We start from the raw sequence: 15,019 nt of genomic DNA on the forward strand, positions 1-15,019 counted from the left end.
TGGTACACAGCAAAGATATTCCCGTGAAACATTAATGAGCTGTTTTCCTATTAACTAGACAGGGCTGGGTTAGAAATGTCTCACCCACAGCTGTTGCCTTGACTGCAGCTCACAGGGAAACTGGTGGCGGCTACTTGTACAAACACTGTAATTGATGCACAGGTTTTCTGGAAATTACCAGGTATTTCTTGGTCTTTTACAAGCGAAGAACCGATTGCTGGAGGACTGGGTTACTGCAGCCCATCACCATTTAGCACAAGGCTTGATTGCTGGAGCTGAGCTCTCTGTCCAGCTGGTAAAACGGGTGGAGTCCTTTCGGGAAGCTTTAAAAGGGCTCAGAGTGATTTAGGCACTCAATTTCCCTGAGATTTCAATTAAGCTCGGAAAATTACTCCAGGGAACTTTTGCTGGGAGTTTCTGGGACATGCCAGTGTCATGGGTTTGCCCGCCCAGCCCTCATCGGCACTGGCTGCCCATGGCTGGCAGAGCGCTCAGTGCCGATGTGGACTTTCTTCAAAGGACTTTGAAGTCTCAGAAAGCGCAAACTGTAGAGGCTGCTCGCTGGCAACTTTCCCTGGGAATCCAGCCCAGGATATTTATTTGAAATAATATAAGTATTTTAAAATATGTGTTATTACCGTCTGCATAAGGTTACACTGTATCTTTGTACGCATGCATTTTTCCATACATCATTTTAGATTATAGAAATGCACATCCAGACTCCAACAAAACCCTCCCCCATCCCAAAGTGCCTGAATGCTGATGCAGACTCATCCCTTTTGGGCGAGCCCATGAAGAGGCTGGAAAGCTGAGCGCTGTCGATCATGGCAGGGCCCGGTGGATACACCGTGCTGTCATCACTTGAAAGCCTTCTCCTACCCGGGGTCCCATGAAAACCCCCGTGCCGCCAGCAGCCCGGGGTGCTGAGCCGCTCGCAGCGGCTGCCTGAAGCTGGAACCTATCAGGGTGGCCCAGGGACGCCGGCGGTGGCTGGAAAATCTGAGAAATCTGAACCAAGGGACGCAGCGAGCCATGCAAATGCCGTTACATATTACAAACAACACGCTGTTTCCTGCTGGTCAGCCCTTGCAGCAGAACCGTACGTCACTTGTGTAGCTCCTTTCCAAACCCCCTCTGGCAGTGCTGGTGGGGGAAAGGGGGTCTAAACATGCCGTGCTACTGATCCATCTCTCCTCGTGCTGAAAATACAACCAGACGGCCCAAGGTTAGAGTGCAAACGTGCCGTGCAGCGGAGTGGGTGACTGCTCAGCTCCCCAGAAAGCTGGGTTTGCTTTCCTTTGCTCTGAAGACCTCAGCTGCACAGAAGTCCAGGTTTAATGAAACCTGGCCTTGGGATCTCCACCCTTTAAATACAGAGATCAATTTTATTTTGGAAGCTGTGCCAGTCAGTCCCACAGACCCCCCCTGGCACAGCTCATAAAGGACCCAAAAAATTTGAGTAAACCTGCCAGAAATGACTGTTGTGGCATGAGAGATTCTTTAATCACAAACAACAGCAAGAACATCCCAGTCACTTGCAAACAGAAAACAGACCCCATTTCATTGAGTAAATGGTATATTACAAACTGCGCAGCATTTGGCTGCTCATCCAAGCTGCCGGCTCACCCAAGACAGGTTTGTCTTCCCACAGTTGTTGCATTTCTTTAATAAAAGAGCTTTGCCTGATTTAAAAAATTGCAAGACCAGTTAATGATAAGCATCGGTGGAAAACCCTGCAGTGTTACTATCCTCTAAATGTTCTGTCATCAGCTGGAGCTGGGCTGTGTTCAGATGCCCCAGGAAATAGCACTCCCAGAGAATATCTTAATTCCTGAACTATTTTCTGTGGTTTGGGAAGCGGGGCTGATCATGGCTCTATTTCTCCACTGCTGCTGCTGTCTCTGTTTCTCTTTTCCAGGCTTCATGCTTGTTCTTCAGACCGGTACAAATCTGTTCATGCTGCAATGGGGATTGAGCTGAGAGGGTTTTACTCCATCGGGTCCTCCCTGCAACGGCAGGGCGCAGTGAGCCCTTCTCACCTGATGGAGGGATTTTTCACCCTGGTACCAAAGTCCAGTGGCTGTTTCATAACAATACTTCTTGTGCCGTGCCACCATCTAGTGGTAACTCAACTAGAAACTCTGCATCCGGAGAGGCAAAGCAGCGCGAGTGGGTCCGCCATCGTCGGCCAGCCGGGAACCCAAGCCCTGCTCAGGGTAAGACAGACGCAAAATGCAATTTCATGGCATAAGGCTGGTGGGAGCACGCTGCTGCTGAAGCATAAAAACCAGCAGATTAACCATGATGAGGTTTCTCCCACATGTGTCATCCTGCTCTGCTTCTCGCTGTAACGAGTTTTTAGGAGTGCATGTGCACTTGATGTGGGTCTGTGGCTCCATCGCTTCAGTCCCCGCGCGGCTCTGGAAAGCTGCTAATGGGGAAGGCGTGTGGAAGGGTGGCAGGGAGGGGTGCAGGGGGAGCGAGCCCAGGAGAGCAATGCATGCACCCATGCATCCACACAGACAACATGCGCACACACACAGCTCCTGTGGGGTTTCCAGGCATTCAGCCCCCGGAAGGGCTCTGCACCACTTCTTAAGCCCCTGTGAGCAAAGCCAAGTATTGAGGCAGCAGCCCCTGGGGTGGGTGGCTGGAAATCACGCTGCACCCCCTGCGCTGTGTAATGGGGCAGTCAGATTTTCGTGGTACTTTGAAGGAGCTATGTTCTGCCTCGTGTAATTGAGAATAACCTGGATAACTGCTTTCTTGGCCTGGAGTTGCTCCTTGAACTGCTTCTTGTTTTTTTTTTTTTTTTTTCTCCCCTCCAGAGACTGCTTGGCAGAGCCAGCCATGGGATTCCCCAACTCTGTTTAATAGTTTCTGCACCACCAAGCTGTAAGTCCTTCTTTGAAAACATGTATATTTGCTCAGAGAGGCTCTAGTTTACCAGCACAGGCTCCTTCCTCTGCCCAAGCTACCTCTCACTGGTGGTAGTGGGATTGCAAGTATATTTGGAGGGTCTCTGCTGGGAAACTCCATCCCTAACCCATTCCTCCTGTCTTTGTTGCCCAGCTGCCCCCCAGGTACCACCTGGAGGGGTTACCACAGGAGGCACACCCTGCAGCGCCTGTGACTGTCTGCAGATGAGCAAGGGATCCCCTTGCACACAAGGAAGGGGAGTGTATATGCACGCCATAAATTAACTCATGCTGTATATCAAAAAGCTCATCCCCCTGATAATTCCCCGCAGCAGCCCCCTACTGTCTCAGCAGTGCAGGGGCCAATTTTATTTCTTCTAGGCCAGAGCAGTGGTTCCCATGAGGACAGCGGGGTCTCCTCTCAGCACCTCTTCAGTATGGTTCCTCAGGTGCTGAAGACAGAGGTTGCAAATGTTGAGACCCATTTTGCAGTGCAATGCATGGCTTTGACATTTACCTTATGGCTTGCTGCCAACGTACCACACGTGGTGGGTTTGTTTTTGTGGGGATGCACGGAGGCAGGCGTAGCTTCATGCTCAGGAGCAGGCAAAACACCAGTATGTGGTGCTTGTGGACGTCACAGGAGTAGGACACTGTACAGATATTGTCTATGTGAAGAAGACAGACCAGTCTCCCTGCAGCTTCTCTCTTTTAGGATAACGTTGCCTTTCCTTCCACTGCCAGAGAGCTTCTGCTTTAACGCACACGCTGCATTGAGCCAGGTGAATGAATCCCACCCAGTGAGGTACTCAGTGCTGTTTAACCCACTGTGATCCTGCAGCACTCCCTGCAGCACCAGGCTTCCTAGAAGGAATTTGTTATCTGCAATGAGACCTGAGCTGGGCCACTCGATTCTGGGGGCATGAGCATAATGCCTTCAACTGGATGAGGCTCCTAGAGGTCCACACTCACAGTGCCGCTCCCAAAGCACGGCTTCCCAGGCACATCCAGCCCCACGGCAGGTACCTGTTTTCATCTTCAAATATACTTGGAGAAAGAGGTCTTAATCTGTCATGGGCTTTCCAAAGCAGTGACGGTCCCCCAGCAGGGCCCAGGGGACGACCACAACATTTCCCCTTAGAGATGAGGTAGATTTTTAAGTTAAAAAAAAATGCCAGGGAAATGATGCTCAGGAGTTCTGACACCTGGAGGGGCCAGAGCCACCCCTGTGGGGCTGTGTGTACATGCATGTACATCTGTCCAGGCTCCCACACGGGCACCAGTTACTGTCCAAGTCTGAAGAATAGATGCAAAGGGGCTAAAAAGATGATGTAGGTCAGGAGAGGAAGAAATGTCCTCCTCTAATTGTCATCTATAGGCATTTCAGGCATAGAGAGGAAGACTGGGGGGATGAAGGGGTGTTGGATGTGTCTGGGGTATCGACATGAGACCCTTTCCCACGGCCACTCTAAAAATCTCCAAATCTTTGGGTTGGGAAAGCAAAAGCCAATTAAATATAACCCTTGCCACAGCCGTAAATTAGATACAATACGAACTGTCCCATGGAATGAAACCCAGGTTTTGGCTGCTCCACTGTTTTATCAGGGCATTTAAGTGAGTAAATGTCTTTTTGGTATTGAAAATGCTGAGGTGGTTCGTTACCTCATTAAAGAACATGTTGGACTTGAATGCACTGCATGGTGCTAACTGAATAATTAAAGTAAGCGGGGATCTTTCAAATCCTCAAGCAACAAAATCAATTTAGATGGGAGAGACTCAATTATGCTTTAAAGGGAACCTGGCTCCTGGCATGCAGGATATGGCAGGAAAATGCATGCAAAAGATTTCATGGAAAGGAGAAATTATTTTATCCATAGGACACACAAAGCAAAATTTGCTCATCAGTCCTGAACAGAAGCCCAAATAACTGAGCCTTTTAAGGAGATGATACATGGATGAGGATGGATTTCAGCCGAATGCAAAGGCTGAGAGCCTCAGGCCGTTTTAAGTGAGTTTGATTAACTTCCGTGCAGTTATCAATTGAGGTTTTGGTCCAGTGACTTCACGATATTTGGCCTTGGATAATGGATGTTGTAACAAATATGTAGGACTTTGGCAGAAAGCATCCCGAGCCTCATTCATTCAAATAAATTTTCAAAAATTGAATTGATTTCGAGTCTGAAGATGCCGGTCGTTCCTCCCCCAGAGTTTCTGCATAATGTGACTTCAGTGAAAAAAGCATGGGGAAAAGTCAAACACTTTGCAAAAGAACACAGACATCTGAATTTAATAAATTATAAAATTAAAGGTTCTAATTTTTATATACATTTTTAATATACAAGAAATGGCTATTTATTGCAATTTCTGTTAAGGCATATGTAAGTGAATGGAAGTTGCATATAGATATTCAGATGATCATAGCTAATACTGTGCATTGTAGGTGAGTAAATAAGACATTAAATGCATTACGTAATAAAATAAAACATAAAACCCTTTGAGTACTGGTAAAGCACCATTTCTAGAATTCTCAACATATCTGAAAGCATTCTATGGAGATGTTGTGAGACTCTAAATATTGAATGGATATATGGATATAAAAAGTGATGCATTCATAATAGATTACAGAAACTTTTAAAGGAATGTTGGTGAAAAAAAATGGCAGAAGATTGGAGCCAAAGGAACCAGAATTGGTTTGGGATCTTCTTTTTTCATGAGGGGCTGTCACTTGGATCTTAAGTTTAGAGCAAGAGAAAAATGACAATTTAGAAAGCTGTGTACTTGCATGGTTAGATCACAAAATGCGTTGCTTGATGGGAGCACATTCCTCTAGCGCTCAGATCTCTGAGCTGGTCTCTGCAGGAATATATTTACTTATAAATCTGCTTTAGTTCCTGGTGATTAGGTTACACTAAAATACCACTCTCTGCTCATTATGTCACCAAATGCAGTATCTGGGCAACAGCAAAATGGTTACAGGAGACACACTACGATGATAATCTTGCCCAATTACAGCATTGTAGAAAAGAGGAAACAGTTGTCAAAGTTCAATCAACCAAAAAATGATCAAAATTTCCACTGCATGACAAGGAACGAAGATCAGCTGAGATTAAAACGCCATCTATTGCCTTGGGCTGCTTTTTCTTTATCAACAGAGCTCTGCTCTGTGTGTTCCACTAGAAGTGAGGTACCTGTTCTTAGGAAAACACCATCATGGGGAACTGCTGAAAAAAATATCTTCTGATAAACTCATGCCAGCTTGAAGAGAAGGCACCTTTCCTGAAGAGACTTTTTTTCACCCCTCACACAGCAAGACTGTAAAGCAAAGGCAGCTGGTGGCTCTGCTCCACAAGGAGATGGACAAGTCTGTACCCATCAGCGTCTCACCATCTTGAGCAATCTAGACTGAAACTGCTCCTTCAATATCATTTCAGTGTTCCCCGAATAACAGCTAAAGAAGTATTCAGTAGAGTTACAATCAGCAAGAAATTAATCAAATATACGTGTCCCAACAGGTGAGACTGAGAAGGGATCAAGCCCTTCCTAAATGCAGATGCCACTAGGGGCTGCAGCGGGTCCCTAATGAACACCAGACCTAGGGTAGCACCACACCAGCCTTCTGGCACGCTGCTCCTGCTCCAAGACGCAGCACGTTTCCACCTTATCAGGAAAAACGCTTTTGGTTTGCTTGATTGTGAACTGACTCACTCTAAAGACCAAAGCAGTCAAGTTTCTGAACTTTGAACCAGCTTTGCAAATTCAGCCAGGGTGTCCATGCGTGCATGAGCAAGCAAAGCCCTGCAAATTGACCTTGCGCAGCCTGCAGCGGTCCTGGCCGCTGGGAGACACAGCTGGAGATGCTCAGCACGGAACCACTGAGGCCTCTTTAAACACTGGGGCTCCACACTGGAACAGGCCTTTCCTCGTGCTGCTTGCAGAAAGGTCACTTGAAGTTGCACCAAATCAATTCCTGCCCCACTTGCTATTGGGACATGACTTAGAAGTCCTTTGGACAGAAGAGGCTATTTGTGAGACAGCATTTGAGCGGTGGGCACGTCCTCCTGTGGCACTTCTTCACATTGCCTGGTTGACTAAGCCTATTCCTGATGCTAAGGAAGAACTGAAGCTATTAGATGGGTTATTTCAGGCTTCTGACGGTCAGAGAAATTGGTCCCCACCAAGGCCCAGAGAGTAAGACCGGTACCATCCAGACAGCAAATTTCTGCCTCCCCACCTGTGTAACTTCAAGCTCCAACCCCTCTCCACCCTTGGGTTTGTGAGGGTTTTTCCTAAGATTATCATACACTTGGATGTGCTTCTAGGCTATGAAAAAGCTGGGCGCTGTGGTTTATTTTTATTGTCCACAGAGCCGAAAGCAGGATAATAACTTGAAGAGGAAAAGATGAGTTTCACACTAACCACATCTGTGTAAAGGAAATGTGGAAGGCAAGAAACACTCGCTTTGTCTACAGGCTGGGAGCCCAGCTACAGCTTGTGTATCCCATGGCGCAGCAGCTGGAATGATGTTGATTTAGACACGTCTTCCTTGTTTATAAATAGCATGGTGGGTTTTTTCCCTCCAGTGTTCATTACTGCATTGCTCTGTTTTGCACTGATGTGACCTGACTCTATGCTGTTACTAAAACTTGTCCTGCCTGTAGGCAGCCACAAATCCCTCGGCACAAGGCTCCTGGGGCCAGCGCCAGGCTCACCCATCCGTCATGGCTCCGTAACGGCAGGCAGGCCGGGAGCAGGGCTGGGGTGAGCGAAGGCTGCCACCCGGACAACTAGAGATAAGCAACCTTTGACTGCAGGAACATGCTTGGTGTCTCACAAGTTAAAGGCTGAGGTGAGACTCCTGCTATTGCCCCAGCCAACTGCTGCTCAATGCTGCCAAACTGTGGAGCTTTAGTTTTACTTTTCAAAACCAGAGCAGATTACTTTGTTGCTTGTGCTGGCTGCTGCTTTCACATCTGCAGCCACATCTGCTTGGCCCAGGAGATGTTTCCTAGTGCTCTGGACTTTCACCAGGCCTGTTATGCTTCCCAGTTGCCATGGTCTTCAGTGTAACTCCCACCTCTGTACAATCTGAGCTAGTCCTAAACACTCACCCAAGTATATCACCCTGGTCCTCTGCAAGAAGGGACGATTGATGCTATCACACCAGCTGAAAACATTCCTTCTCTGCTTTGGCTAGTACCTCCATAAAATATTTTTCTTACACCAGGTCTTGTCCTTCAATGACTTCTGGCCACAGTTCAGGCCAGAACAGTTCAACATCTCAGTGCTGCAGAGACTGCTGCTCCTGCAGGCTCTCGCCTCCTTTCCAGTAGGACTCGCTTGTTCTGAAGAGGAGACTGGGCAGCTCCTTCAGCCGTGGTGGTTGAGGGCAGAAGGCACGGTTGCAGGAAGCCAAGTGTCGTTCACCTTGCAATACTTCTGAAGCTCTTTGCCAGCAGCTGGGCCACAGAAGAGTTTACACATCTCTGGAAACCCAGCACATTTCCAATAATTATGTGACTGTATATACAGGCTTATTACTGGCACTGCTTCAAGCTAAGACCAGCTCAGGCTGGAGGATGAGATCTTACTCTCAGACTGGAAAATATGAACTAGGAGCCATCAGACCTACGCAGCGGTAAAAGGAGGATTTCAGGGAAGCCCTGGTCTCTGCAGGAGGTTTACCAGCAAAGAGGAAACAAAGGAAGAGTCCAAGCTGGGAGACAGGAGAAAAACTGCTCAGATGCCACCCGCAGCAGGAACCAGTGCTTGGTCCCCATCTCTGCGGTGTTACAGCCAAACTGAAATCATCTCCTGATCTCCAGCCAGGAATTCCAAATGACCTATGAAAACCACGATGACCCTGAGGGGAAAGGAAGTACTCAAAGGGTTGTCAGGTTACACATCTTAAAGTTTCTAGCAGACCTGGTACTGTGAGTACACGTGTGTGTGTGATGTGTATATGAAAGGGCACAGCAAACAGTTGTTCACTTCCGCACCCATAAAGCTGTCCTAAGGAAAGGAAGGTAATACAAAATTAGTTCCTCCAAAATAACCTCATCCTATGGGAGAAAAAAATGTTTTCTTAACAAAGCACCAAAGAAAAGGCAAAAAGGATCCAGTCACCATTAAGTTAAACAGTATGTGGGTAGAAAAAAAAATCAGATCATTAAAAAAAGCACCAACCAACAAAGGTCACTGAGGCTGTTGTGTTACAGGAAATTAAAGACTGTCAAAAATATGGATAATTGTAAACAGAAAGGCTAGGATGTTGTCAGTCCAAGTTGGCCAGATCTATCCTACTAAATGTCTTGCATATATTCAAAAGTTTCGGCAAATCCTTTGAAATTTATGGAAATATGCAAACTACTGCTTGCCCGTTTTTAATTTACACATAAATATATGGCTACAGAATTTTCTATATATTTTCTTACTCAGTCCCAGTTAAGAAAGCCACGTAAGCACATGCCTGGCTGTAACCACAGGAGCAGCTCTACCGAAGTCAGCTAAACTTAGTCTGGCATGTCCTTAAGTACCTTCCTGAACTGGGGGCTGAGTTAGCGCCCAGGTTTATGCAATGCACAGAAGCATCACAGGATTGCTGATCACCTGCTTGTCGGTGTTAAAGGGATTTATTATGTCTCGGGACTGTTTTCCTCCATCCTAAGTGTAACTCCCATTACTATTCCCAAGCAGTTTTACACAGGCATAGAAGACTTAAAAGAGCCCATAAACAAGAAACCTGCTAACCTGGTCTAGGTATTACAGTTTGTTTGGATTCAGTGAAATGGTGTAATGATATTGCACTAATACTCTACCACACCCTGTAAACCTAGCTGTCGAAGTGTTCAGATTAGCATTTATGAAACAATCTGTCATTTCCATTTAGAGTAGGCTTTAGAATTTGGCATCTCTGCCATAGCACCACTTTGATTTTTCCCCATTTTCAGTCTCTACAACATGGGCAATACTATGATGTTGGTAACATCTCTATAAGAGAAAAACGTTGTTTGTGCCGTATTTCCATTTTAGTTTATTTTCCTAAGAGTCTCTTTTTTCCGTTTCTCAGCAATCAGCTCCTGAATTCTTTGATTCCTTGTCCTTTCATAAGGTATCCTCCTCCGTGTAATGATGTTGTGCTGTGATACTTCGTTATCCAACCCATCGATTTTATAGGGAACATCCACCGCATTGATTTCTGGGTGCTCCTCAGTTGCATTGGAAGGAGGCGCACGTGTTTTGGCAACAGGAGGAGGGCTGGTGGCAGACTGTGTGGTGGACACTCCCATGGGAGGGCTGAGGGTTGTCAGGAGCTCCTCCTCAATGACATTATTCTTATTTACATTAGAATCGGTTACATTGTCGTCCTCTGTTACGTTGCTGTACATATTACAGGACTTGCAACACAGCTTATTGTAACCGGGGATCGAGCAGTAACGAGAGAGAACCTCCATGCGACAAAACATTGACTTGTCTCCTTGACAATGATCTTCTGAAAGAGAAAAAGGGAACCGATAAATAAAGAGCGTCTTCACATTAATCAGAAAAAGAAACACAGCTGAAGCTTTGGCAGTGGGCAGAGGGTTTGGTATTTAAAGTGGGATGGGAAACCGGCAAACGAGCCTTCTATAAGCAGAAGCAGGCTTAATATTAAACCTAAAACGCAACTCACTTGAAGGGATGCAAAAGCTGACCTGAACTGTTTGTACCAGCCCCATCCACGCTATAGACCGTAACAGTCTAATTTTTGGCTTTGCAGTCTGGAAGTGCTACTCTGAAGACTGTGTAGCCACGATGAATTGAGTTCCGGCCTTGACTTAGAGTTCAAAACACACCAGTAGTGCTGTATTGTTGCTAAAGCTACATTAAACCCCCAGAAAATCATCAAGGTTTATACTGAGAAACATTTTTTCCCCTTCACTCCTTTTAATGCTTTTCTGAAAGCTAACAGCAACTAACCACAGGCAGGGGCAATTTATGTTCATCTGGACGGCCTCAAAAATTCAAGCTTATTTCATTGGGTACCATGTAACTCTCAGAATTAATCCATCTCCCATTGGAGTGATATTTTTGCCAGGTACCTCTATTCTGAAAACAGCAGCAATGCCTGAGCGTATCCCTTGCTCGAGGGAAGTGGTGCATTTAGCATAAGCCTCCTCCTAGAAGGCAGCTGATATTTTCAGAACAACAAACTCCAGTGCGATGGAGCAAAGCCAGCCCATTAATAACTGGGAGACTCAGTAACAAGTCCCAGTATGTGTGTCACTGACTTGGAAAACTGTAATAAAAGAGAAAGACAATAATCGATAGGTTTTAAGCTGTCGATTGCTGTTATGACAATCTGCACTATAACAGAGGTGATATGGAACATCCTGATCTTGCTGAAATACAGGTGGCAAAATGTAGGCCAAGGCATTAAAGGTGAACTGGTCAAACTGTATTACTGCCTGAGAAACATAACCAGAAGCCTACTCAGAGATGACCCAAGCCCTTGTAATTTCTGCCCAGAGGAGGTAGAGGACCAAATGAATTGGTGGTGGACGGATGGTGAGGGGTTAGCCGGCTGCTTGGAGAGAAATCTACCCTATCCTCTGCCACACATACACGCTCTACAGCTCCTGTGCCTCCAGGCTGAAGTGATGGAGCCAGGAACTATCAGGAACTGCAGTGAAGGAAAAATCCCAACATGCAGCCTATGCTGACGGGAAGAGGAGTCCGAGGGCTTGTAGGAGAGGAGAGGGCTGAGGAGAAAGGCAGCCTGACCAACACTTGGCATAATCAGTAACAAAATATTTTCTTTGTGACCAGAGTGCTGAGAGAGAGGTGAAATCACTTCTGCCTCTCTCCCTGCTCTTACTACATCTCCACCTACTCTTACAGTAAAGGATGAGTAACTCCAATTACTCGCCTTTATTTAGAGCGTACCCGATGGCAGGCAGCGCGCTCAAGTTAGTGTGTTACTGGAGCTCATATTTCACCACCCTGCTACAAACACTGACTTACCCTGTCAGCAACCTTACAGCAAAGGAGAGAACCAAAGCAGATTCAGAGACTTCAAGTGAACTCAGAAAGTGTAGGTGTTGCCTCTTCACTCATCCTCAGCTAACAAAATAGGGCATTATAGGTGTTTAATTGGCAAACATATCAGTCTAAAATAAACTAACCGTTGCTGCTGCTTTAAAATGCCGAGTGCTGGCTGAGGAAGGTGGAAACACCTTCCTTGCATTGTATTTATGCCTCGATTATTGTGTTTGTTGCAGAAAAGCAAAATTCTGGTTCCTATTTTCAAATGTGTCAATTCATTTTCATATTTTTCAAATGCTAAACTGAGATGCTGCTGGAAATAAAGAACAACTCCTTCCTTAGGAACCTAAGAATAGTATCTTGGTTTTGGAGACATTTTCAAACCAGACTTCAGAAGAGCTGGAACTGTTCATATCTGCATGCAGAACTCTATGCAAAGGACTGCATGTGCCTATACAGCTTTGTACGTATTTTTACATACCATGTAGAGTCCCCTTTGAACATTTTGCCTTGTGCTGCGTGACCTTAATGCAAGCTTCTCCAAATGGCTTGCAAAATAAAAGCCAACAGATGTAACATTTAAATGTAGTGTCAACAAGGCAGATATGTTCTTGGCTTTGTAAGAATCACTTAAAGCACCTTTAGAAAAATGCCTTTTTTTCCTATCAAAAATACGTAATGTCAAGCTTAAAAATACACGAAAATAAAACTGCATTATGTAGTATATTCAGTGACATCTGATAACTTATATAAATAAACTCTGTAACTTACGAATGTCAGAATGAAATTTTTATCCTCTATCCAAACCAAAATATCCAGATTTGCTGAACTTTTATTTATTTTTACTTGCAGTATGCATGACAGACTGGAAGTATATCTTCAAAACATCAGTAAGAAAAAAATAAATCCGTTTCACAGTCACTTTGGTACACATTAGTCTCATAAAAAAATATTGAAAAGCAAACTGAATTGGCACATCTTTAATATTATGTTAAATACATACAAAACACTAATAAAATATCCCTGATAAACCAAAGTGCATATAGACATAGTGCACAATGCCCAGATACCTTATTGCACCATTCTCTATAGCCACCCATCTCTTGAAACATCACTAAACATTGTCTATTTAAAGGTAACAGTCATGAATATATTTATACAGTTAAACACCGATTATTTTACATAACAGTATTCAGTGCCAGATACGTGTCTTTGCTTTTTCACCTTGTCATGTAAATTGTTAACATGTTTCAGGAAATTATCATATTAACAGCAAAAATTTAAATATGTGATCACATGATAATGACAAGTTTGAAGTGCTACACTGTTGACGACCCAAAGATGCAAAAATGCCACTTTTCCGAAGAATATGATCAATGCAATAAGGTAGTAATTTGCTCCAAGACTGCAGTTTTAAAGTCGATACGCTTCTATTTGTACTGACTGTCACAAACAGGTTTATGACTTGTGAATTCCCAATCTTCAACACAAACACGGAAGGTGAAGCAAGAATTCCAGCTAAATTTCAGTTAAGTCAGGTCACAATCCTGTCCTGATGAAGTTATGGATATGCACTGTGCAAATTAACCTCGGATTAAATTTACTGCCTTCTAACAGTTTTCGTTCAAGTAAAAACACTCCATATGAAGATTAACTCAAGGTACCAGTGTACTGTTTATATTTAAAGCTGGATCTGGTAAATTAATGCCATTTACATTTCAACATTAAGGCATTTTTCTAAAATTCTTCTTCTAAGCAAGAAAAGCAATAAAAATTGAGGTAATTCTGTAGTAGTTCACACTGTTATGTTTGCCAGTTGACACATCTATAGAGCATACACACACACGCACACATACAACCGCACCAGTCAAGTCAGACATGCACATGGTGAAAAAAGACCAAAGATGTAATGAGTATAAACAGCTCCGTGCTGAGCAGCTGGAGACATCGTAGTCGATGAAAACATCATATTGCCTCCACCAGGTTAAGTAAAACACCACCACGCAACCTTCAACATGGACCACACCTGTTCTGCTTCGGTTTTGTTTCTAAAGTGAAAGTACGCAAAACTGGCAAAAATTGTGCAACGGGAAAAAATGAACGCAGCTTTTCTCAAGGAAAAATATTTCAAACCACCACCAGGAGTTTGACAAGAGCGGATGGCGTCATAGCAGCACGGAAAGTACCGACAGAAACTGAGATTCTGCCTCCCAGTGAGCCCTCCATGGGTTACAAAGTTAAATGTGAGGGTCAGGAATAAAAAATGAGCAGCAAGGGTGAGTAAAGCAATGGCACCGCACAGGAAAATGGAATGAAAAAATTCTTTCACTCACCAGCCTACCCTGTCAGCGAACTGAAACTAGAGAGTTATGAGATTTAGGGTTTTTAGATAAAGGAGAACTTTTAGCACTACAAGGTGTCATTATTGTGATGTGATCACATTCACAATAAGTTCTCAGTTTTGCTATCAAGCTGAACATCATGAACCAGTAAGAGCCTTTTTTCACCATCACCAAGCAACAAGCAAACCGATCCCAGCTCCCTTTCAGAGGGCTGCAACATACTGTGGAGATCCAACTTCACACATCCAACACTTCAAGACCTCCACCACCAGTGCTACGCAAGCTCCAGAGAAGAAAGACACCGAGCACCAAGTGCCTGGTGTGAAAAAAAGATTCAGCCCAAGATTTGAACTTGGCAAAGTCAAGGGAACTTTCCGCATAGAGAGAAGAAGAGAGCAAAAGGCAAAGTCCACATTCGATGTGGCATGCATTTAAGGGCAAAGGCAGAGTTATAAATGGGTCTTTTACTTGAAGATATTTTCTGTATGGGGTAGTCTGGGTCAGGTCTTGACAGCCATTGTATCATGTAGGTTTTCTTTGAAGGATCGGAAACGTTTCCTTAAATAGAGGGAAAAAAAAAAGTAACACAACATATGTTAGCATTAAGTAGTTGACCTGTCAGAAGTGGATAAGCTGAGAGAGTGAGTGGGCTCTGATGGTAAAGGAGCCTGCAGGGGGTCATGACCAGGCTGTGTAGTTTTGGGCAGAAGGTGTTGTTTTGCCAGTTTGCTACAACTT

The 15,019-nt window shown here is 44.7% G+C and overlaps 1 protein-coding gene across 2 annotated transcripts in view; it reads right to left on the reverse strand.

Annotated features, from left to right (window-relative positions):
- Nucleotides 1-5,185: 5,185 nt before the first annotated feature.
- Nucleotides 5,186-15,019, reverse strand: part of ADAMTS2 (ADAM metallopeptidase with thrombospondin type 1 motif 2) — a 190,089-nt gene continuing 180,255 nt past the window's right edge. For both annotated transcript variants that reach the window (XM_064458419.1, XM_064458420.1), the window contains 2 exons: nt 14,750-14,839; nt 5,186-10,407 (listed from right to left, as the gene is read on the reverse strand). In XM_064458419.1, coding sequence (XP_064314489.1) covers nt 9,944-10,407; nt 14,750-14,839 — 554 coding nt within the window. In that variant the 3' untranslated portion in view covers nt 5,186-9,943. The remainder of the gene's footprint in view (nt 10,408-14,749; nt 14,840-15,019) is intronic.

The sequence above is a fragment of the Phalacrocorax carbo genome, chromosome 8, assembly GCF_963921805.1.
Source record: "Phalacrocorax carbo chromosome 8, bPhaCar2.1, whole genome shotgun sequence".
In the NCBI taxonomy this organism is placed as follows: Eukaryota; Metazoa; Chordata; class Aves; order Suliformes; family Phalacrocoracidae; genus Phalacrocorax; species Phalacrocorax carbo.